Source organism: Mesoplodon bidens, assembly GCF_964165515.1.
Source record: "Mesoplodon bidens genome assembly, chromosome: 8".
In the NCBI taxonomy this organism is placed as follows: Eukaryota; Metazoa; Chordata; class Mammalia; order Artiodactyla; family Ziphiidae; genus Mesoplodon; species Mesoplodon bidens.
The window spans coordinates 24,499,431-24,525,536 of NC_138165.1; the positions used below are offsets into that span (position 1 = coordinate 24,499,431).

The 26,106-nt window shown below is 36.7% G+C and overlaps 1 protein-coding gene across 3 annotated transcripts in view; it reads left to right on the forward strand.

Annotated features, from left to right (window-relative positions):
- CHN1 (chimerin 1) overlaps positions 1–26,106 on the forward strand; it is a 196,247-nt gene that overhangs the window by 96,256 nt on the left and 73,885 nt on the right. Inside the window, exon 7 of one of the 3 annotated variants that reach the window (XM_081242992.1) lies at positions 13,572–13,860. The exons of 1 other annotated variant lie outside the window; for it this stretch is intronic. In XM_081242992.1, coding sequence (XP_081099118.1) covers positions 13,572–13,860 — 289 coding nt within the window. Of the gene's footprint in view, positions 1–13,571; positions 13,861–15,851; positions 15,931–26,106 lie in introns of those variants that run through there. One more of the 3 variants, XM_081242994.1, reaches the window with a different exon arrangement.

A 26,106-nucleotide genomic window follows, 5' to 3' on the forward strand; every position in this document is an offset into this window, starting at 1 on the left:
TTTTTGGTACTCTGTCTCAAAGATTTCAAATGACCTCTCTTGAGGTTTTCTGATTCCGTATTTGGCTTGATCAAGTCCGATGTTGAGCCTTTCTAATTATTATATTCTTTAGTACCAAAATTTTTGTTTGGTTCTTTTTAATAGTCTTTGTCTCTTTTTTTTTTTTTTTTGGTCACTTTTTTGATCTCCTTATTTTGTTCATGCATCATTTCCTGATCTCATTTCATTTAGTTTTCTGTGTTCTCTTAGATCATTGAGCCTCTTTGAAAGGTATTTTGAATTCTTTGTTAGGTAATTAATAGATCTGTATTTCTTTGGGGTTGGTTTCTGCAGATTTATTTTTGTTGCTTGGGCCATGTTTCCCTGATCCTTCATGTAATTTGTGATTTTCTTTCTGAGTTTTATGCATTTGTAAAATAGCTACTTCTCCCAGACTTTAGACTGGCTTCATGCAGAGGAAGCCCTTCACCAGTCAACCCAGGTAGAGGTTGTGGGGGCCTCTGACGCCTTTTGAGGGGAGATGTGACTTCTCTGGGCTTTTGTGTGTGATTTCCCAATTAAAGAGGTTTGTCATTTTCTTTTTCAGGACGTTGTAATCTGTTGTGTTGTCTGGTGTCTGTCTTGATACTGCAGATTCTCTGGTGTTACAGGAGCAAGGTGTCCTACTCTTTAATTAATTTATTTTTGGCTGCATTGGGTCTTCTTTCTGCGCGTGGGCTTTCTCTAGTTGCGGTGCACAGGCTTCTCATTGTGGTAGCTTCTCTTGTTGTAGAGCATGGGCTCTAGGCACGCAGGCTTCGGTAGTTGCAGCACACAGGCTCAGTAGTTGCGGCACACAGGCCCTAGAGTGCGCAGGCTTCAGTAGTTGTGGCGCATGGGCTTAGTTGCTCTGCAGCATGTGGGATCTTCCTGGACCAGGGTTTGAACCTGTGTCCCCTGCCTTGGCAAGTGGATTCTTAACCACTGCGCCACCAGGGAAGTCCCGGACCTGTGATTTTAAATCAGTATATATGGTCAGTGGTTCAGAACATGGTTTTGCAGTCAGACAGTCCTGGATTCAAGCTCTGGTTCCAGCATATTCTGTATGACTTTGGGCAAATTGCTTGTCTCCCTAAATGTCAGTTTGAGATGTAATAGTAATACCTCATATGTATTGGAAGGATTATTTGGGATAATACATGCCTAGTGTATAGCACATAACACTCAAAATTATTAAATAGTATTATTAAAATGAACACACACAGATACATTGTGTATTACTTTTTAAGCTTTTACTTATTAGCCATTAAAAGTCAACAAGTGACAACCATGGCTATGTTGATGGTTCTTTTTTTTCCAGCTAACAGGTTGATTATATCTGATGCCTAACATCATTAGAGATAAGAGGGTATTTAAAAACAACTTCAGAAACAAAGTAGCAATTACAAATTTGTGTTATTGCTTTTTCATAGCCTGAAATCCTGGTCTAGTTGTATTTAAAATCTGATGAGAATAATATCCATCAGTTTAAAGTAAATCTTTATGTTAGAAACTGAGACATACAAGCACAAAAGAATATATGCTGTATGATTCCATTTACATAAAAGAGAAATTTATAGTGACAGAACGTGGATAAGAGGTTGAATAGGACAAGCAAGTAGAGGTATAGGCTGCAAAAGTACATGAAGATACTTTAGGGGGTGTTGAAAATGTTCTGAATCTTGACTGTGATGGAAGCATCTGTCAAAACTCTTTGAGTTGTCCACTTGAAATGGATACACTTTATTGTATGTAAATTATACACTAATAAATTGATTTCTAAAGTGAGTCATTTTACAATGCATTTAATGTAGGAATTTGCTGATTGTTAATGACTGCTAGGTAATAAACTTAAAGCTGTAACCCAATTTAAGCCTGCCTCAGCTCATCTACAGTAACATCCTACTTACCTGGAGGTCAGACTGTTGCCAACCTCGGGTCTCCAAAATATGGCCAAGAGGCTGGGAAATGCATTTAAGTGGCTGAATAGCTGCCACAGAGCCCATATGTTTATAGCAAAGGAATGCTCAGGAATCCCTACTGCAGTCTATTTAATACAGCTTTATACAAACTATTAATAAGTCCTTTTGTCTTTTTTCTAAACTTACTGCAGGTTAAAAGTAGTGAATTAAAAGAGGAACACAGGTGATAACCTGCAAAGAAGATTTTTTAAATATAAAACTAGATTCAATAACTATGAGCTCAATAATTAGGGGCAGTGAAGATCCGGGTAAGGCAACTCAATACACTACAGTAGCCTCTGGGATATTTCTGTATTTAGACACTAAAATTTTAGTAGTACATTCATGATAATGAACCTGAGCCTTCAAGAAAAATATTAAATCATAGTCTGTATATGATACTTAGAATTGTGTAGTTTATACAGAAATGATTAAATAAAAGCATTTTCTTGTTTAAAGGAATTAAATAGTGGGAATATGGAAAATGTATATGAACATCTGTGTAGAAGTGTGTATGTTTGTAACCCCCACATACACGCTTCTACACATTTACAGAACTCTACAAGTACTCGCACACATATGTAACTCCATGCTTTTGTAAACTTCTGTAGTAGTGTGACTTTATACTGAAGTAATAGACTCATGAAAACAAAATTGTAATAAGCTTTTAGTGGGAGTGATCACCAAATCTTGAATAAGCCAAATCTATTTTCATTACACAAATACATTGATTCTTTCTGGACCTACCCTGGTTTTAACAAGATTATAATATGTGTACAACACTTTTCTGTAAGTAAACATATACATTTACTTACTGGCTGGACATAATACTTAATAGTGTTTCTCTGATTTAATGGTAAAATGAAAACAAAGGTAGCAGAAGTTATGATTGGTTCACTGCATTAGAAAGGTTATTCTTCATTTATTACTTCCAGTTGTCAATAGGTTATCCAGAGCATTACAGCTCTTTAAATGATAAACAATATATCATGATAATTACCACTTTTTAAAAATTACATGCAACTAAACTGTAGTAATCTGCTTATATTTTGGCAATTCTGTGTTACTCACAAGTATTTTTTAGAATACATTTATTGTTACATTTAGCTGGCCAACTTAGGGGAAAGTATTAATGAAGACTTTACTAATCCTATTCAACAGTAATGAAGCATTAACAATTTTCAAGATAGAAAATCTGTCTTGGGACAAACTCTGGTAGCTGTAGGCAGAATGGGTGCAGTTTGCATAGATTCAAAAAGATTCAATTTTAAATATAGAGGGAGATCAAAGAATCTCAGATGATTATGGAAGTTTTGGCTGGCTGACAGGGTGGGTGGTGGTTCTATTAAGCGATGTTGGAGCAGGAATGGCTTTCTGAAGGGGGAGATGAGAGAGTTGGTAAGTTTGGTAGGGGACCTGTTGATTTGGCCGTGCTTAGAGATGCTTGGGGAGAATGGTGTACATGAAATCAGGCTGGGCTAGGAGGCCTCCAGGGAGACTATAAAGCAGTCCTTACTGATGGAGAAAAAGAACCATTTTACTTTAAACGATGGATTGGGTTTTTTAAATTTTTGTTTTGTTTGGGGTTTTTGGTTTGTCTTTATTAGCCTGCCTCTTGTACTGTTCTGGGAGCTCAGATCTCTTAGTTGTTTCATCTATTATGTGAGGGAGTTGGATTAGACTGGTGTTTCTCTAACTTTAATGCACCTAAAGTCACCTCAGGATCTTGTTAAAAATGCAGATTCTGAACCTGAAGGTCTGGGATGGGACCTGGGGGCCTTCCAACAAACATTAACAAAGGATTAGACAATCACAAAGGTTTCTTCTAATTCCACAGTCTTATCTTTCAGACTTAAGATTTTTGTAAAGTAGGAGAAGCTAGAACTATTATACTTTACTCTTTCAACATACATTTGTATTTCATGATTGGCAGTAAACCAGTAGCTATAGATAAGGCTCAACAAAGCACATTATTAATTAATAGCTCTGCCAGGCATTATAGTTCCAGAAAATTAAGTCTTCTGATCTTCTTCCGCATATGTTTGACTGGGTCCTATGCATTAAATTATCTTAACATGTTCTCATTTTTAAAATCTTTCATTATACTTTTATTGGCTATGAAGATAAACAGTTGACTGAAATATGAGGTGTGTTTCTGTGATGGTGTAAATTTGTATGGTACATACCTTCGTCTCTGGAATGATATTGACATACTTGCTTAAATAAATTATTTTTCTCAACCTTACTCAATTACTAGTCAATATAAAACATGGCATCACTGGCTGTGTTACAGAGGAGAGCAGAAAGCTTTTATTTGTGCATGTTTTTGACTGACATCCATTGACTTACCCCTGACATTCTGTTTAATGATCATTGGTTAATAAGAGATTACGATAGAAACGAGGGAGTTGGGGGTTGTCAAGAATGAGCAGGTATAGGAAGAAGAGTTGAGTAGGAGAGAGATTTTACAAATTTAAAGATGCAAGATGCTATCACTATAATTGTATACAGAAGAGATTTTACCAGGGAATAAGCTTCTCCCTGCATTTAAGGGACTTCGGGGGCCTCTTGAACAGGTCATCAAGACTGGCCCTACTTATCAAGTCTTTGCTTGGATTTGGCTTCATTACAACAGTTCTGTTAACTGGTATCCTAAAGACATAAAGGAACTCATCCACCAGTTCATAATTAAGAAAGGTTCACTGGATTTCATGGAAGTGAAATTCTAATACATACAGTTCTATTGTGAGGGATGGTCACTTATTAACATAAGTAAAATTCTAGACATTTCTTAAAGGTATCAATATTTTAAAATGTTAAATTGCTACTACTTAATGCAGTATTTGTAAAAACAAAGCAAAACAAAAATAAAAATACCCCAAGTTAACATTATCATTCATTGACTTCTAAAGACTTTTTGAAAAGAAGATGTAACTTTATATCTAGAATGTATTCCTGTTGTCTATAATTTAAACAACAGCTTGTCTGGATAGACTGTCCTCACTGTACTTTTTCTTACCCTCAACACTGTATGGTTATCATACCACTGTTTTTGACATTTATAGTTACTGTAGAGAAATCTAAGAACAGTCTTGCTTGTCCCCCAGTGTGAACTGTTTCTTGCCTGGTTATCTGAAAAATTCTGTTTATTCTTCAAATTTAGTAACTTAAACTAGGATACATTTTAATGTTGTTAGTTCTTTAATAAACTTATCCATCAAACAGGGTGCTCTTTCATTATTGAGATTTGGTTCTTTCTTTTCTTCATGGAATATTTCCCAAATTATATTTCTGAGTAATTTTTCTGTTCCATTTGTTGGCATCTGAACCTCAGGGGCATTTTTTTTATGTTCTATTGTCTTAGTCTTCTGTGTTTGTTATCTGCCCTGTAATTGATTTAGTCTTTTATTTTTCCTGTGCATTCAGTATGTTTATTCAAGCCTTACCTCCATGCCACCAATTTGTTTTTCAGTCTTGTTGATCCTATTCCCTACCATTTCTACTTATTTATTAGATTTATAGTAATATTATTTTGATACTCAATTTGTTTGTCTTAGCTCTGTAATCCCCCTTTTCATGTCATTATTTTAAAAACTCAACATTGAATTCTCTTATTAAATTTATATTCTTAGATTCCATGTAAAGCACTTATAAAGAATATATTTCTGATTGCTTCTTCTTCCAGGGTAAGGTCTTTGACTGTCATTTGGATGCTATATTCTTTGCTTTTATTTTTTTAAAATAAAACATACAGAAAAGTATATAAATCTTACATGTACAGTATTAAAATAGATTGCATTTAAATATAAGTGAACTTATATAATCCCTACCACATCAAGATATAATATTTTAATGGTAGTCCAGAAGGTTCCCATGTTTCCCTTTCTTATTATTATCTCTACCTTCCTCACTGTAGTTAACCACTGGACTCTCTTCTTTTTCATGCTTTTATTTATAGTCTTACCATCATATGTACATTCTGATATAATGCAGTTGGATTTTGCCTGCCTTTGGACTTTATATATTTGAACCACACTATATGTACTCTTGTGACTTATTCTTTTTTCTCGACATTTTTAAAATTCATTCATGTTGTTGCATGTATCCATTTCCCTTGCTGCATAGTATTTTATTGTATTAGTCAGGGTTCTTGAGAGAAACAGAACCAATAGGATGTGTATATATACGGAAAGAGATTTATTACAAGGAATCAGCTCACATGATTGTGGAGGCTGGCAAGTCTAAATCTGCAGTGTGAGCTTGCAGGCCTGAGACCCAGGAGAGCCAGTGGTGCAAAGTCCAAAGGCAGTCTGCTGGAGAATTCCCTCTTACTCAGGAAGGCCAGTCATTTTGTTCTATTCAGGTCTTCAGCTGACTGAATAAGACCCACCAAATTACGGAAAGCAGTCTGCTTTACTCAAAGTTCACTGGTTTAAATGTTAATCTCATCTGAAAACACCCTTCCAGCTGACACAGAAAATTAACCATCACAGTATGTGTACCACAGTTTTGTTTGTTTGTTTGTTTTACTGGGAATTTGTGTGGTTTCTAGGTTTAGGCATTTTAAACACTCTTCCTGCTGTGTGTGTGTGTGTGTGTGTGTGTGTTTCTCTCCTAGTGCACATAATCACTCATATTGTCTGGAATATTATCTAGGAATAGGATTGCTATGTCATAGGTATGCATGTATTAAACTTTACTAGACATTTTAAAACCATTTAGTTAAACAGTATGCCTGGTGTTGGTTATATTAGTGGCTCTGTATCCTTGCCAGTTCTTGGTATTGTCAGACTTGTAAAATTTCATCATTCTAAAGATATAATTTGTATTTACTGGACTACTCTTTGAGTATCTTTTCATGTTTACCCTCTTGGTGTGGGCCTATTTTTGTCTATTGTATAAACTTATAGTCTTCAATTGTGATAAATTTTCTTGAATTACCTTTTAGATTTCTTCCCCTTCTGTTTTCTCTTTTCTCTTTCCAGACCTCCTATTATCTAGATGTTGGACTTCCTGGATTGATTCTCTATCTTATTTTTTCCTCTATTTTTCATCTTTTTGTCTTTTTGCTCTTCTTAAATATTTTCTCAACTTTATCTTTCATTTCTTCTTTAAAATGTTCATTTATGTTATATTTCCTTTTTTTTACTTATTTTTCTATGTATTCTATATTTATTCCTTTTCTTATAGCATCCTAACATTTCTTGCTGAATCCTATTCAAGAATAGAAATAGGAAACATCCCGTTTTTGTTTCTTTGAACATTGATAATTTTAAAAAATATTGTCATCTCTTTGCATGATTTGTTTCCTTCAGCTTGGTTTGATTCTGTTTGTTTATCTATCTTTGTTCTTCATGAGAGAGATTTTCCTCAGATGTCAGGTGGTCCTTAGCTGCTTGCTCATATTTAAGTTTATTTGGTACTAAATGGATAGAACTAGACAGATCAATAAGAAAGAGAAGGACTTGAACAATGTTATACATCAGTTGGACCTAACAGACATATACAGAACACTCACCCAACAGCCCCAGAATACATATTCTTCTCAAGCACACAGAGAGCATTCATATATCGCACATTGGTTACAAAACAAGTCTTAACATATTTAAGAAGATTGAATCATATCAAATATCTTTTCCAATCACAATGAAATAAAATTAGAAGTCAAGAGCAGTAGGAAAACTGGAAAATTCACAGATATATAGAAATTAAACAATACACTCTTGAATAACCAATGGATCAAAGAAGAAATCACAAGGGAAATTAGAAAATTTCTTGAGACAAATAAAAACTAAAAAGTTGACTGGTAGTTCTGGGAGCTTGAGAGAAGCCTCCCAATTATAGGATGATGTCTCTATTCTTAAGTCTTTTCAGTTGAGCTGATAGGATTTCCCAGAGAAGAATCTTCCACTCTTCTTATAAGGAAAGGTACAAGCCTTCTAACCTGGTGGTGAAGAGAGGTGAAGTCTCAATCTTCAGTATTTAAAACTTTCACTTAGTTTTCAGGATGGTATCTCCCTTCAACTCTGTCTGGCGTTCCTCAGTTCAAAATCTCCTTGACTTACTATCCAGAGAACAGAGCTCAAGTCTTCCACCAGAGTGGGGAAGGGGTTGCACTGGGGACAGGATTAGGGAGTGTGGGGGGATGTCTAACTCTTTTCTTAAACAGACTTTCTTCAACTCTTCTTCCGTATCAGTTCCACCTTGCAGAGCTGCCTGGTGCCACCTTTGAACGTTTGGTTAGGTACATCGGTTCGCTTCTTTCTTGAAGATGATTTATTTTGCCAAGGGAATGTCATCATGAGTTCACATATTTTAATATTTTACCCCATTTTGCCACCCAGAATTACACAGCAAGATAGAAAAAAGTAGTATCCTAACAAAATTTTAGATGGAGAAAATATTGTGAAATTGTATATAGCTAAGTTCTCTCTCCCTTAGCCTTTCTTAGTCAATCTAAATTCATTTTTTAGTATTTAAGTGAATGCCTCATCATATTCTTGTCTCTGTTTTAACCCTTGTTCCGAGAGTATGTTTATGATTAGAAGAATTTATGAAACATTTTTTTTTTTTTTTTTTTTTTTTTTTTTTTGCGGTACGCGGGCCTCTCACTGTTGTGGCCTCTCCCGTTGCGGAGCACAGGCTCCGGATGCGCAGGCTCAGCGGCCATGGCTCACGGGCCCAGCCGCTCCGCAGCATGTGGGATCTTCCCAGACCGGGGCACGAACCCGCGTCCCCTGCATCGGCAGGCGGACTCTCAACCACTGCGCCACCAGGGAAGCCCGAAACATTTTTTATTTCACCACTAGGTTAGCTTCTTTGACTCTGCTAAACAATACACAAATACATATTTGTGATAAATAAAATTGTTTTCCTGTGTTGGTTTCTGGAAATAGTTCTAACATTTTATTGTTAACTTAGACAAGTGTGTTGTATATGTTTTGTTTCCTGTTTGTTAACAGAAAACATCTGTTAGCTTGGAGCTTTCCTTTGGAGATACTTCCAAATACTTTGGCCTCAAATCAGAACTAATTCTTGGTTTTAGAAAAAGTAAAGTAAGATCCCAAAGGTTATTCTCTGTATATATTTTCATCACTTTGTACCTCTAGATTGAATTTTTTATGAGTGCAATTTACTTGCTAAAAAATAGAAAGGATGGTATTAAGGGTTTTGTTCACTTTTTAAAGCTAGCTGTTAGAATTATGATTTTGAAATTCATTTGAATGCAGCTGGGCACAGCATTAAACAATTTTTTAAAACATGAAAACCAAAACCTGGAATCACTGGAGAAAAAGACATTCTTTGTAGAAAATGGTAATTATATACAACAGTAGCAGTTCAGAGCAGATTATCCCAGTCTTTCTATTTGTTAGCTGCAGTACCACTTTGGAGAAAATGAATTTTCATCTTGTTGAACTCTATCTACATGAGGGTTGGACCTATACAGTTTCAAACATATTCATCAAAAAAATGAACAGATATGTAAAAGAAAGGATAGAAGCAGGGAATAAATATAAGAAAAAGTGAAAAGAATATTTTCCTATAAAAATGCAGGGAAAATGGTTTAGCATTAACAGTTTTTACAAATCAGTACTCTGCCTTCAAGAGTTCAGTAGTCATCACTAGATCCATTTAATATGTCCTGCTTTCAATACAAGTATATTTACTGACCTTTCTTCCTTGAAATCAGAAACCTGACTCCCAAGCCCCTGTGGAAGGACTCTCCCAGCTTCTCTCCTCCCCTCTTTGCACTCTGTTGTATTTCCACTCAGTTAACCACGTAGTATAAACATACTCAGGGGTATCCTGAGTAAAAAAAGTCACAAAGAACTCCTTGTCTTTCATTGACTGTAAAGTCAGCCCGGGCAGAGATGTTCCTATACAACCAGCATTACCAATTATTTATTCAACTGTCTTCAGTGCATATTTATCAAACATCTTTTGTTTTACTTTATTGTTTGGTAATCATCTGTCATTCTCTGCAGAGGTCTAAGCTAACAGAGGAGAAAGGGGACTACTGTTGAACGTACTATATACAGTTGACCCTTGAACAGTACAGTGATTAGGGGCACCTACCCTCTGCACACTGGAAAATCCACATATCACTTACAGTTGGCCCTTTGTATCCATGGTTCCAGATCTGAGGATTCAGCCAGCCACAGATAGTGTAGTGCTGTAGGATTTACTGTTGAAAAAACCCGTGTCTCTAAGTGGACCAGTGCAGTTCAAACCTGTGTCGTTCAAGGGTCAGCTGTACTTAGCTTTAACTTAAATATTCTTATGTAATCCTCACAGCCGTGTAATGTTATTACTGTATAGGGTAATGTTATTCCTGTTTTCTAGATGCAGAATCTGAAGAATGATTTTCCCAAAATCATACAGCTAAGTGGCAGATCCAGGATTTAAACTTAAATTGTCTGATGCTGAAGCCTGAGGTTTTCTGTTAAACACATAGGACCCAGGACTTGCCTGTCCCTGTCCAAACCGTATTTCAGGACTGCAAAGGTCTTTTGTACTGGGACATAAACAGTAGCTCTGAGATCTTATGTAGGCTTAAGTGTAATATGTCAGATCTAGTTAAACAGTGAGTTTCTTGGTTTTCTTAGTGTGAGGGAGATACTGGATTTACTTGGTTTCATGTATCACTGTAGAGAAATGTAACTTTTCTGTATATGAACAAGGTTATACACATTATTATAACCATTTTTTAGAAATCAATCTAAAGATGAACTATTTAAAATTCAGCAATTTCATCTTGTCTTTGTATTGACTTGTTTTTATGTTTGTTTATTTCCCATTGAGGTTATCGAGGAAACAGGAACTTTATTATGAGCTACCTAATATTTAAGAGTTCCTGGGTGTTTTGTTAAATGTCTATTGTATAAATGACAGTCTGTGAGCGATAAGTTTTATAAGGAAGGATTCTTTATTTGCCCTTAGATTTGGCATCTCCTTTTTTTTTTTTTTTTGCTGTATGCGGGCCTCTCACTGTTGTGGCCTCTCCCGTTGCGGAGCACAGGCTCCGGACGCGCAGGCCCAACGGCCATGGCTCACAGGCCCAACCGCTCCGCGGCATGTGGGATCCTCCCAGACCGGGGCACGAACCCGTGTCCCCTGCACCGGCAGGCGGACTCTCAACCACTGCGCCACCAGGGAAGCCCGGCATCTCCTTTTTATGACTCTTTTTTGTAGAATAGACACACTCATTCCCCACCTTGCTCAAAGATTCTCTGTCATGCCTTTTCAGATCAAGGAAGGGGAGAAGTCTCTCTGTCATTCTGTAGGGCGATGCTGTTTTTTATGTAGCTTCCAAAATAAAAAAGAGGGATGTTCAGAGTAGGCATACAAAGCTTATAGTTCCTTTAGTAAAAACAACGCAATTTTTCTTAAAAATTCAGTCATAATTGTCATAGTTCCAAAATGGAAGTTCATTTTCTTGTCCTTTGATATTGTTTTAATCAACCCATATTATGAGTTATTTTAGTTATCTGATCAGCTTCCTTAAGGCTGGAAGCTTGATTGGACTGGAAGTCTAGAGCTCAAGTACAGGCTGAAGAGGAACTGGGAATTGTGCATAGGGTCTCTTAAAGTCACTGAGTTGAGAAAGAGAAATGGACAAACTTATTTAGACTTTTTTGCCCAATAACCTAGAGGTAGCCAGGAAACTCTCTCCTTGGATGGCTTAGAAACAACTCCATTGTCAAGTGCCAAGAAATCTAACCTTAGATTTCCACTTTCGATTAACCATCCCAACCCACATAGGCCAGTTTAGCCATCTTCCCTTCCACCCTCTGCTCCCATACTTCTCAGATTTCAGAAGACAGTTGAGTGACAAATACCTGCCACCATTACTTAGATAGTCTTTATTTTAAGTGCTATACCCATTGTGAAACTGCTTATTGTAAAATCTTAAGCCCCTGCAGGAGTAAAATGGTCTAAATGCCTTACTGAAATGCCTCTGAATACAACTGAAATATAAAGGAACTTAATGTTAAACAGTGTTGTGTTTATTGCTATATGAACCTTATAAAATGTATGAAATGGCTGTTTATTTCTCAGTAACAGATGATGAAAATTAGTGAAAAGGAAATAGCAGTATATTAAACTGAGAAAAAGTTTATGTTTAACTTTGGTGTAGAAGTTTTACCTTCCAACTTTTTAGACCTGCATTATAATGAAAATTTACTTAGGAGAAATATGTCTTTAACATTAGAGGAAAATGAGAATGGGAAAGTGGAATTATATGGATCATTCACTTGAGTATAAATCAAAATTTAATTGCTTTTAAAGAACCAAAAGGTAGATCAATTTTATTTTAGAAGAAGGACCAGTATGGATAGAATATTGGGTTCTAGATTAAATAACTATTAAAGTCTTAATTTGAACGACAGAAACAGAGATACCTCAGGCGACTATTAAAAATTTGTTTTTGTTTCCCTTTTTTAGGGCACATTTAAAGTGAAATCTTAAGAAGGTTCTAACTCCTGTCCTCCTGAAATGTAACCTATGCCAGAATAGTATTGTTGCATAAGTTTGCAGTTCTATTTAAACACTTTACTTAAACAGCTATTAATTTAGTATTTTAGTTCATCTCTGTTCTGTGTGTTTTTAACAGTGAAATTAAATATATCCTTTCTGATTTGTTTAGTTTTAAATTAGGCTCACTCGGAGCTAGCTTCCAGAGACTGTGACTTGGCCCTTGGTGCCTTTTGGCACCAGCTTTTATTAAAGTCAGTGCATGTTCTTGTCTTTGTCATCTTGGAAGGACACTGATGCTAGTCATGCCAACTTGGATCCATTTCCAAGGTTTGCCACAGGAAGCAAAATACTGAAATTATCATAAAAGTAAATCATTCTTCAGGTTTTTTAAAATGTCACTGAAAGATGACTCGAAAGGGAGAACAGAATTTCTAGAGTTTAATAGTTGATAACTTATATGCCCTATATATATTGCAAGCATATCTTGCCCAAACTCAACAAGCAGACAGAAGAATGACTATGTAAGTGGGAAGAGCAAGTCCTTGACCCATGGCTAGAAATAGCAAAAGTATGTTTCTGTGCCATCCTGCTCTACTGTATGACTCAGGTTCTGGAATCAGCTCTACTTTAAATGATTGCTGGCATCACACTCAGGTGAGCTGTAAAGGGAGCTTTCCCATTGAAAGATATGAATGTTGGGGTCTGAAGTACATTGAATACTTTTATTGATCAACTTGGAGAGAACATGCTAATATAGAAATTTCATATATTATGTAGTTGACCAGTTGATTATTGAATGTGTTCTAATAGTATATGAGGTTTATTTTCCCCTGTTTTTCCTACAGGCATAATGAAGTGGCTTAAAAAAGATGAATAAGAGCAAGGTTTTCCTACTAGGGTAGGCATGCTTTTGGCTAGTTATCCCTAGTTGTTGCAGATTCATTCTTTGTGTTCAAAAGTGTAATTTTCCATATTCCAGACAACTCATAGAGATTAGCCACAGTTTATTTAAACAAAGAAGACACACACAAAGCAATAGTTTTAAATATTTTTTCAGAAGGAATTCACTTGCTTACTTTTCTTAAAAACATCTTTCCCATTTCATTGAGGCAGATTTGGAAGTCAAACCAGAAACTTCAGGCTCTACTACGATGGAAAGCACTTTGTTGGGGAGAAGCGCTTTGAGTCCATCCACGATCTGGTGACTGATGGATTGATTACTCTCTATATTGAAACCAAGGCAGCAGAATACATTGCCAAGATGACGATAAACCCAATTTATGAGCACATAGGATACACAACCTTAAACAGAGAGCCAGCATACCAAAAACATATGCCAGTCCCGAAAGAGACACTTGATGAGAAAGATTCTACAGGCCAGGATGGGGTATCAGAGAAAAGGGTAAGCTACCATGAAACCACACTTTGTCGTCTTCTGTTTGGGGTTCTTATAAGAAAACCATTATTGCCAGAAGAAAGTGACTTCTCCACAGTGCTTTGGAAAGGATATGCATTTTCCTTAATGTCTAGTTTCTGTGATGCTGAGCTTTGGTATATCTAATTCTTGTTCAGTTAAAATATGTCAGGTATATTTTTGTACTCCTGATTATTTCCTATTTTGTCAGTTTCACAGTTTTAAAAATTTGTTGGAAAAATGACTCCTAGTAAAGAAGTTCAGCAGGGGTTTTGGTCAGAAGCATAACTTACACTAGCTATATTACATAAAGAATTAAGGGGGTCACATTGTCTATCAAACTTACTTTGTTTCCCTTAAAGATAATTTACTTTATGAAAGTTCTGTTCTTTAGCAAATTGATAGATAATATGTATTCTCAAATACACATGATTAAATTCAGTCTATCAATAACTGTTATACTGTTTTGAGAATCAGTCAGCCTTGAGTAACAGGAGTATTTTTCTCTTTATGGACTTACGAAGTAACTAAATCCGGAAGATATACTTTTCTTTAATTATGAAAGACAATTTAAGTTTTTCATTTGTCATATTTTAATTGTATTGTGTTTAAGGTTAACATCAGAAGTTTTAATTCCTTGGCATTAAGATAATTTTACTTTGAAAATTGTCCTGAGCCTCCCTTTCGTCCCCCAAGAAAAAGTGAGAATTTTCTCATGTTTTATGTTGTGTGGGATTTAGTTGGGATAACTTTATATATTTTAATTGTAATTGTGTTAGCTAATTCTTATATTGTTTAGTATCTTAAGTTGCCATATTAAAGAAATGTAGTATTATATAGTCATTTGAGCTTGATTCTGTCACCAAATAGATTTGTGCTCAAATTCTATCATTTTACCAGTTGAGTGACTTCATCAAGTTACTTAAATTCTCTGTGCTTTAATGTTCTTATTTGTAAAATTGTAATAACAATCAACTGCTGAGAATTGACTGAATGAGATAGTATGTATAAAATAGTCAAACAGGGCGTGGCACAAAGTGAGCACTCAATATGAGTTTGGTGGTAATGTTACTGTGACAGTCATATTACCTCATGGTGGCATCCTAAAATACTTCCCATTATCTTGGAGTATTTAGGTACAGAATGGAAATTTCAAATGTTCATTGTCCATTTCAAATTTTAGTTTCTGGCAGATCTTACTTAGAGTGGCATTTTGTGGCTGCAGAGAAACCAACATTTTAAACTATAGTCTGTAGGAAATAGTTTTTCATACACTTAAAGTTGTTAGGAACTACACATCTTTTTTGGAAGTAACCAGAATTTAGAGCCCTAAATGCATGCTGTATTTAATATTGTTCTTTTCACTCTAGTTCCCATTTTCTCACTTTTGGTTATTTTTCATTCATGGCATTTTTCAGTAATGCTTGTATTTAAATACCTAATACTTATATTATATGTTATGAAGACGTGCCTTGAATATTCTAAGTTAACATCTGTGAAATATTTGTTTAAATACGTACCTGTGAGTCTTTCAAATTTGATCAACCTAATGATAACCTTTGCTAATGTGTTCTGTATACATTTTTGTACATTAAGGGACTCAAGCTACAGACACTTAGCTATTTAACATTGGGCTGGTCATTTAACCTCACAGGGCCTTAGTTGTCCCTCCTACAAAATGAAAGTAAATATTCACAGAGGCAAGAGACTGAGGTGGCTAGTGCCTAGAGGACGCTTTTAACTCTAGGATCCATGATGCCCTATGTATTCTGGCAACATTACCTGTTAAATTACCTGGATTTTTTTGTGCTGAAGGCCAGTGACATAGAGTGAAGTAGCTAGCCCAGAAAGGGTTTCTCTTCAGCAAACCTTGATTAAGAATCATCTCTTAAAAACTACTCTTTGCTTTAAACTGCATGCATCTTAAATCTAGTTGGCTTAAAATCTACTCACTCAAAACTAGATTTATTTTATTTACAGGTGTCATCCAACAGGACAGGGATGATGACCTGTTCAACAGCTTGAAACATTGATTCCCTGTCACAGTGGATGACATTTGTAAGTAAAGACAATCATGTTTAACTGATTTAAGATACCTACTGACACAAGTGTGGTTTAATAAATATTTTACTGGGTCCTGCATAGCTAAATCCCCTCTCATTCATCAGTCCTTTTCCTCAGAGGCAAAAAGTGTTGGCTCTGCAGGAGCTAGTATGCTGTTGTGGAAAGGATAGTAGCGTTGGAATTAAGAGCTAGGTTCTACTACAGGCATTGATTTTTCTGTGTCACTTTCTTTTTCACTTCTCTGTCACTTTTCAGTCTCTCTGTGGAGACTGTTTCCCACCTTTAAATAGGAGGGCTTTGGACTAGATGACATCCAAGGTCTGGTTTATATATTCTGTGATCCTTCAGGGAGTGCAGGTTTTGTAGGAGAGAACACAGCACGAGGAAGAGCACTGAGGTGGGGTCTAGAAAGGAGAGATCTGTTTTTTCTTATCTACTAAGTGTATGACCTTGAGACAATCCCCTAGCCTGTCTGGGCTTCACTTCCTCCGTATATAAGACAAGGGTTTTTCTACAAAACATTAATTTTACAGGATTTTAATAAATACTTACTGCAAAAAGGGTTCTGTGCTCAAATAGGTTTGATAAAAATTAAGTTTTTTTAAAAAACCTTAACCATTTGTTTTCTGTAGGCTTCTCAGCTTTGCTAATGCCTAATGTGCATTACGACTCTCAGGAGTGCTCCCAAACTTATCTGAATCACCTCGCCACTATTCAGAACATTTTGGGAAAATAATGTTTCATGAAAGCAACTTTGGGAAATTTTGAACGGGATGATCTCTTAAGGTCTTTCCTTGTTCTAACATCTAGGGATGAGAATTCTATGCGTATTTTTTTTTTTCAGTCCTTAAGGTGTAAGTTGAGTGTCTGAGCTTTTGTGGAAGGTTGGCAGGTTTTATGGCCATAAAGTATTTTTGCTACAGAAAGTGAATCCTGAAGATTCTTTGTTGTCCCTAGGAAATCTGGTGGCCTGTTGTGCAGGGAAAAAATTTTTTTTCCAAGCGTTATCTGTGTCATTTTTCTCATTAACTATTTTTTTAAAGATTTTTTTTTGATGCGGACCATTTTTTTTAAAGTCTTTATTGAATTTGTTACAATATTGCTTCTGTTTTATGTTTTGGTTTTTTGGCCACGAGGCATGATATCTTAGCTCCCCAACCAGGGATCGAACCCGCACACACTGCATTGGAAAGTGAAGTCTTAACCACTGGACCGCCAGGAAAGTCCCTCTCATTAACTATTAAAGTTGCTTCTTCAGCTTCAATATCAATTAGAAACTTGTGTGTGTGTGTGTGTGAATGCTTTTTTCAAAACATTCTTCTCTTGTTTACTCATAAAATTTGTTGTGATTCCTAATCATAAATCAAAGAATCATGGAGTTGGAAGGGGCCTTCAAGGTTACCATGTTTCAGAAGCAATTTAAGTATACCCTCTGATGTTGAAATTCCTTCTTTGATATCCCTCTCTCTCTCTCTCTCTCTTTTTTTTTTAACATCTTTTTTGGAGTATAATTGCTTTACAGTCAATTAGGAACTTGAAATGTCTCTCAACATTTTTGAAAATATTTTTTAATCATGAAGCTGTAGCATGTTGAAAAGCCAGACTTCCTTCTCTTCTAGAACAGCTTACCTTTGGCAGTCTAGATTGGCCAAGAGCCCAACTTTTATTAGTTAATTTTAAAAATTTTATCTTGGAACTGTATTTGAATAGTTTCTTCCAAGTAGTGAATATAGTACACTTTAAGTAGTGAATATAGTACACTTGCTTCAACAGATACTGGACCTATGGCAGGATGCAATGGTTTTATGATAATTTTACACTTATTAGTAACGTAACTTTAAATCTTCCAAAACCATGCTTTTGAAAATGTCTCACATGACTGTTAGCAATATAAACTGTCAAATAAAATATATAATTTGCATTTCAGAAACCATACTGTGAGTCAGAACTCTGACTCTAGCCAAAATCTCTTTACTTTCAGACTTAGTCCTCCAAGCTCCAAACCTGTCTCACATGTAAGAATGACCTGTGATGGCGAGGGGCGGCAAAATTGGCTTGTTGGTTTTATGGAAGTTCACCAAGCTAAATAAGCTACATGTGTCTATGTGTGTGTGTGTATATATGTTTTGTTTCCCTGGAAGTTTGGAATGAATGCAGTTCTTGGCATATTTTCATATTAATTTATTCTTAAGGAGTTTCCTGTACATTTAAATTTCATTTATCAAAGACTTCTTTGGGGATCGCCAGACTGCATATGTATCGAAAAGCCTTGTGAAACTTGAAGTTGAAATGAAAGCCCTGCCAAAAACTGCCATAACTACTGGAATTCTTTGGTTACCTCCATAAAATGACAGGAGTCTATATCCCTGTCAAAGGAGCACGGACTGTCTGTCTGCTAATTGTCTTAGTCTCCCACAAACCCAGTCTTCTAAATGTTTTTACTTCGCTTAAAAATACATATAACAGGGCTTCCCTGGTGGCGCAGTGGTTGAGAGTCTGCCTGCCGATGCAGGGGACATGGGTTCGTGCCCCGGTCCAGGAAGATCCCACATGCCGCGAAGCGGCTGGGCCCATGAGCCATGGCTGCTGAGCCTGCGCGTCTGGAGCCTGTGCTCCGCAATGGGAGAGGCCACAACAGTGAGAGGCCCGCGTACCGCAACAACAACAACAAAAAAAAATATATATATATAACACATTTTCTGTTTCTGTATCATCTCAATGTAGAAATCAGCAAGAAAAATACTTAAATTTAATCATTTAAAAATAACAATAGGGGCTTCCCAGGTGGCGCAGTGGTTGAGAGTCTGCCTGCCGATTCAGGGGACACGGGTTCGTGCCCTGGTCCGGGAGGATCCTACATGCTGCAGAGCGGCTGGGCCCATGAGCCTTGGCAGCTGAGCCTGTGCTCCACAGTGGGAGAGGCCACAGCGGTGAGAGGCCCATGTACCGCAAAAAAAAAAAAAAAAAAAAAAAAAACCAGAGGAGTGGGTAGCATGGAGCAGTCTGAAGAAAACTGTGTTTGGTTTCTGGATTTTGTGTTTTCCCAGTCTTTTGGGCCTTTTTTTCTCCTTCCTTGTTCCTCCCCAAGCTGTGCTCCTTTTGTTCTCCTTAACTCTGCCTTTATCCACATCCATCCCTCTTACCCTTCGTCAGATTTACGTGCCCAAGTCTCCTCTGTGGCTTGTTCAAGGTTAGGCTCAGTTGTTCAGGGTGAACAGGCCCTTAGAGAACTGCTAGATGTGCCCAAGGTCACTTATTTGTATTAAAAAATCAATTTAGTAATTTATGAGGAGACTACAACTTCCATACAGAACTTCTAATAGTGGGTTTGTCCACCTCTGTAACTGTCCTTCTTGAGAAAGCAAATACAGTTTAAAAAAAAAGAAAAGCCTACATGGTCAGTACATAAGTATATATTAGTCTGTGTGTTCTTAGCAAGCCCTTAACCTCCCTGGGTCTCAGTTTGCCTCATCTCTAAAATAAGGTCTGTGAGTTCCATTGCACTGGTGTTTATGAGTATTAATGAGATTTTGTAAAGTGGCCTTCCTTGTATGTGACGCATTATTGCACTCTAGGCTCAGAGCCATCACCAACCAGATGTCCCTTCATGGGTCTCAGTACTGTTCCCACGCCTTCGCTAGAAACAGCATATTCAGGTTTCTCTTCAAGATCTGTCTTTTCAGTGCTTCAGTTGCGCTCTGAGTTCACAAGATAACATCAAAAGGCTCCTACTTGCTTCATCAAAAAGTGGAGTTTCTCTTAACAAAGACTGTGATACCTCTAATTGTGTCCAATTAAGAAGCATGTGTCTTTGCCCAATAATGTGCTAATGACTTTTAAGGCTAAAATATGTTATTTGCCTGTCATATTTACATTTTAGGATTGACCAGTATTTTAACTCTACTTCCCCTAATTGTAAGACAAGTAAAGCCTTCTGGTCCTCTTCCTGTCAGTGAACTGTTATTGAACCTGCACTCCTTGCTGAGACTGTTAGGATCTCTCAAATCTCCCCTAACTTCTAAGTCTGCTTCTTCTCTTAACTCCAGCTGGGTAAACCCTCTCCTTCCTTTGCTTTAATGTCTTCACACTTTATTTTCTAAGTAGTCTTTCACGAGCTATCTATATAAAGAAATTATGTTAGTCAAAAGTTGTCTTGGAACTTAAGCAAATTAAGAGCACAGCAGAATATCATCCCCATTTCTTCCTTGGTTTCCATGAACTAAGTCATCTCCTGTCAAAATTAAGTGCATGTAATTCAACCTCCTATTTGTAAAGAAACAGGCCAGGCTCTGGAAGTAATAAAAGATGTACAAGATTTAAGCCCTGCCTCAAAGAGCTTATATTTTAATGTTTTCATTGTTTCTACCCTATTTAACACAGACATCCTGATAGCAAGAGGCAAGCCACCTATATAATCTATGTAATATTACAGGTCTTCATCAGATATTAAGTTGGACTTACTCTGATTTGAGCTTGCTACTATAATAGCCCAGCAGATCACAGGAAACACTTTTGTAGATAAGAATGCTAATTTTTCAGAATCATGAATCAGAAATGAATATGACATTCTGGCATCTACCCCGGTTTCAAAGGCTTTAATCCCTCAATATTGTTTCACTTCTGAATCCGCACCTTGAGTTTTACATAAACAGTTGTTGACTAAATGAACAAATGAATAAATTACTATATTTTATGAATTCGGCCAAATCCAAGGCCCTAATATAATTCAGTCCTAAGACTGAGAAAGAAAAGTATACTAATTCAACTTGAGACTCTATATTTTTCCCTTTGAGAGCTAAGAATCTTTAGAATGTCCCTGTGAGGCACGGAGGGCCATTCCTCTTTCCACAGATATACCATTTGAGTTACAGAGAGATTATCTTTGTGATATGCAATAGTTTGTGAAGGGTGGTAGATGCACCTCCTTAGGGATATGCTCAAAGAGGCCAACGTGGCAGACAGCATCTCCCCAAACTTACATTGTCAGTCGTGTGTCAGGACAGCCTAGACCCCATCAGAGAATCATACTTGAAGTGATTAATGAAAACTCAAATGGGGCCCAGGAAATTGTTTGCATGAATCTCAGCCGTCCTTCCATCTTATCACCCACAGAAAGGATTAGTAATTGAAAGCCATTAGGGAAAACCAGATGGAAGGAGGAAGATGGAAGATAAACAACAGTTCCTCAGCTCCAAAGAACCAGGACAACGGAAGACCAAATCGTAATTCTCCAAGCCAGCTGCAGTTTTGGAAGATTTCTGTATATGAGCCAATTAAATAAATAACTCTTAATTTACTGGTTTGCAGGTTGGAAAAGGAAGCTGTTAGAAATTCTTTCATAATTGCTATTTCAGAGCCTTTAGCATTTTGGTGGGAAAATAATCATGGATGGCAAGATCCCTGTCCATTAACTTTGAGAAACAGAAAGAAACTCTGGTGGCTTGATGATGGTAATAGCATTTTGGGGTCCCAAGCAAGTGGAGACTATCAAGCAATAATCTGGCCTTCCATGCTGCTCACGAACTAACTTTGTGGGCAATTCTAAAAGAATCAGCTCTCTAGTTTTAGTAAATCCTTACATTAGATCTTATGCTTAATGATTTGGATCTATAATGTTCATCTTCTGCTTTTTGCTCCATATTTCCCCCTTATATTTGGAGTCATTTCTCTTTCCCCCTAATATTTAGAGTCTCTCAGAGACTGATCAGTCAAAGCCATGCCCTGAGCCTTTTTGTAAGTTATGAAAACTTAATGGTTTTTTATGGCCTCATAAGTTAGTCCTGAACTCTTCTTGGGTTTCCTTCAAGTTACTATAACTGGTCAAAAATACTCAAACCTGAACTTTATATTGCAATAATTAGATTCTTTCAGTAAGAAATTATAGACATCTCTAGTGGCTACTATTTGTACCCTTATTTATATGTCTCCTTTTAAGTTTAGTGCTGCTACATTATTTTCACTGTGGTTTGTTCAGTAACTTGAATGAATCAGCCCTGTTATCCTCTATTTCCTTAGCTTCTGAAACCATCCAGTGAAAATCCACTGATGCTGTAGGTTTGCTGATGACCTATTTTACATTATTAAATTTTACATCTCATACAGCTTAAACATTTTCCTTGATAATTTCTAAGTTACTATACTTACTTACCAGCAGTGTTTGATAAAAGGTCACCTTTGCTGTAAAATTTCCCTCCAAAAGCAGAAGCTTTTATATAAGCTGCAGATTGTTTAGCACCTTGTTAAGAGACTATACCTCCCTTCCTTTTGCCCACTCAGCAGGAAGAGATCCCTGATTGTGGATATAGTTTGCTTCATAACTTTAGAATGATTTTGGGCTGCTGCCCAAGTTCATAGTAAGGAAAAAACTGGTGCCCTATCCCTTGAGAAAGTTCTGTTTTTGTATATAACGGGGAAAACTCTACAAATGAGCCCATACCTCTTTATAGGCTTGTTTTCCGAGAATTCTTTATAAGTGACATTTATTGAATATAATTTACATACAGTAAAATGTATACAGTTACATATACAGTTTGATGAGCTTTGACAAATGTACGCGCCTGTGTAACCACCATGTACAATCAAATATAGAACATTTCATTACTCCAGAAAGTTCCCTAGTGCCCCTTTGTAGAAAATCCCACCTCTACCCCCTGCCTGAGGCAACTACTGATTAGATTTCCATCTGACAAGAAATTTGTTTAATGGTTGATATGACAGGTGACATCCTATTTAATGTTTTAACTTCCTATATTTATAGCACTTCTGACCTCCATCTTTTTTCTTTTTATTTATTATAAACACATCATCTTAATATCTTTAAAAACCTATCTTCATTATCCCTGATTTTAGATGTAAAATTTCTCAGGTCATGTATTTTTAGGGAAATATAAGCAACAAAGGAATTGTTGGTATGTAGTAGTGCTCACAAAATACTATAACTTGTTGAAGTTCAGCCCTATCAGTGTGGACTCTTCACTTTGTAATCTGTAATAAAGACTGTAATAAATTTGGGTACACAATGAAAGAGGGTTCTTAGGTGCAGGGAGAGAGATCTGCTGGGGTCTTGGACCTGAGCCGGAAGAACTCAGTCAGCCCTCAATCAATCACTGGCTGTTCTCCTTGCCATTCCTCTCTGACCTGGGCTAGGTCCCATGGCAGGGTGTTAGTCACGGTCAAGTTGATGGAAAAGAAGGGTGTCCCCTGCTCTCTGAATGTGAACTGTTACTGCATGGTACCGGGTATCACAATGAGAAAAACTACCATTTCTGCTTCATCCTCCCAGTCTACTCCAAGGGAAAAAGGCATTCTTTGTGGCAATGATATGATTCCAGAATTCCCTATGGAACACCACTAAAACATTTTTTTTTCAGCTTCATTGAGACCACTAAAGCATTTATATTTCTCTCCCTATAATCCTTGAAAGCATGCAGGTGCAACCCACTCAAGAGTCCTGTAGACCAGAGTTCTCTGCCCAGTCCCAGGTGAAGAGTGACATTCTCTTGTGTAACAAGCTCCCATGGAAGAACTATGGGTCGTCTAAAATTCCTGGAGAAATGGTTATAACTTTTCTCCTGTCTCCCTCAAAAAAGCCTATTGGAATGTGAGTGAATGAGAAAACAGTGAAAAACAATAAGTACATAAAAATCCCACCAAATCCTACTATTGACGGATAACATAACCAATAATATTCTGCTGTTTATCCTTCTAGAGTGTGTGTGTGCGCGCACGTGTGAGAGAGCGAGAGTGCACGCCAAGCTTGTGTATCATTTACAGTTACCCAGTTCTAAATTAACAAAGCTTTTTGAGAGGAAAGGATTTCGATAAGTTCCATGTGCAGCGTACACAGAGGGACTTAGTTGGAACTATTATGTAAACCAGAAATATTTTGCTATCTTGTGGACGTAACATTCTAATTACCACTTATTTCAGTGTGAATAGTAAATTTCCATTGTTTCCTTTTAGATAAAGCCTCCCCACCCAAATGCGTTTGCCTAATTAACGATTATGACAGATACTTTTATTTGGAAGCAGTGTTCATAGTTATTGCAAAGGGGCTGATTTTTTTTTCATATTTTTAAATTCATAGTGATATTGGATTGTAAACAAGGGATTTTAATCTTTCACTTTGAGTTTCATACAAAAATATTCTAAACTTTTAAGCTAAATTAATTTTTTTGCTCTAGGACAGAATGCATAAATAATAATGGATCTTTAACATTTGATCCGGTCTTAACCCATAAAAGAAATTCTGTAGCCCTCTGGGCTAGTGTTTGGTCATAGCTTTGGAGCAGTCCACAGCATCTAGTTCAAATGCTCTCTTTAGGCTACTCCCTTTCTCTCTTAATTCCTTATTCTTTGAGATTTGTTTTCCACAAAGATCCACCTTTACTCCTCACATAAAAGCACTTCAAAAGGAGCTTTGATTATCACATGTTGTCTCCTATTTATTCAGTCATTCCCACACACACCCCCAAAACAATTTTTTTTAATTGGGCATCTCCTTGGCAAAGATCAGGATCCTCATCTTATGACTTTAAGTAATAATGTCACTTTCAGCATGTCATCAACCTCTCTGAGCCTCAGTTGTGAAATGAAGGACTCAGCTTCACATATGTCATTCAGGTCCCTTCTAGCTGTCACCCATAAATTTTCATTAACCCTCACGAGGTTTCTCAGACTTAAGATTCTGTACTTCTGAGAACTTACTATTGGAGAAGTAGAACAGACTGAAAACATGCAGATTTTTAAAAATTTTTATTTTATATTGTAGTATGGTTGATTTACAATGTTGTGTTAGTTCAGGTGTACAGCAAAGTGATTTAGTTATACATACATATACATACATATATCTATTCTTTTTCAGATTCTTTTCCCATATAGTTTATTAGAGAGTATTGAGTACAGTTTGCTATGCTATACACTAGGTCCTTCTTGATTATCTATTTTATATATAGTAGTGTGCATATGTTAATACCAACCTCCTAATTTATTCCTACCCCCATCTTGACCCTTTGGTAACCATGTTTGTTTTCTAAGTCTGTGAGTCTATTTCTGGTTTGTAAATCAGTTCATCTGTATCATTTTTTAGATTCCACATACAAGTGACATCATAATATTTGTCTTTCTCTGACTTATTTCACTAGGTATGATAACCTCTAGGTCCATCCATGTTGCTGCAAATGGCATTATTTCATTCTTTTTTATGGCTGAGTAATATTCCATTGTGTGTGTATATATATATATACCACATCTTCTTTATCCATTCATCTGTTGATGGACATTTACGTTGCTTCCATGTCTTGGCTATTGTAAATAGTGCTGTAATGAACATTAGGGTATGTGTATCTTTTCAAAGTATGGTTTTCTGCAGATATATGCCCAGAAGTGGGATTGCTGGATAATATGGTAACTCTATTTTTAGTTTTTTAAGGAACCTCCATACTGTTCTCCATAGTGGCTGTACCAATTTACATTCCCACCAACAGTGTAGGAGGGTTCCCTTTTCTCCACACCCTCTCCAGGATTTATTGTTTGTAGACTTTTTGATTATGGACATTCCGACTGGTGTGAGGTGATACCTCATTGTAGTTTTGATTTGCATTTCTCTAATAATTATTTATGTTGAGCATCTTTTCACGTGCTTTTTGGCCATCTGTATGTCTTCTTTGGAGAAATGTCTGTTTAGATCTGCCCATTTTTCTATTGGGTTATTTGCTTTTTTTTAACATCTTTATTGGAGTATAATTGCTTTACAATGTTGTGTTAGTTTCTGCTGTATAACGAAGTGAATCCGCTATATGTATACATATATCCCCATATGCCCTCCCTCTTGTGTCTCCCTCCCACCCTCCCTATCCCACCCCTCTAGGTGGTCACAAAGCACCGAGCTGATCTCCCTGTGCTGTGCGGCTGCTTCCCACTAGCTATCTATTTTACATCTGGTAGTGTATATATGTCCATGCCACTCTCTCACTTCGTCCAGCTTACCCTTCCCCCTCCCCGTCCTCAAGTCCATTCTCTATGTCTGCATCTTTATTCCTGCCCCTAGGTTCATCAGAACCGTTTTTTTTTTTTTTGATTCCATATATATGTGTTAGCATGCAGTGTTTGTTTTTCTGACTTACTTCACTCTGTAAGACAGACTCTAGGTCCATCCACCTCACTACAAAT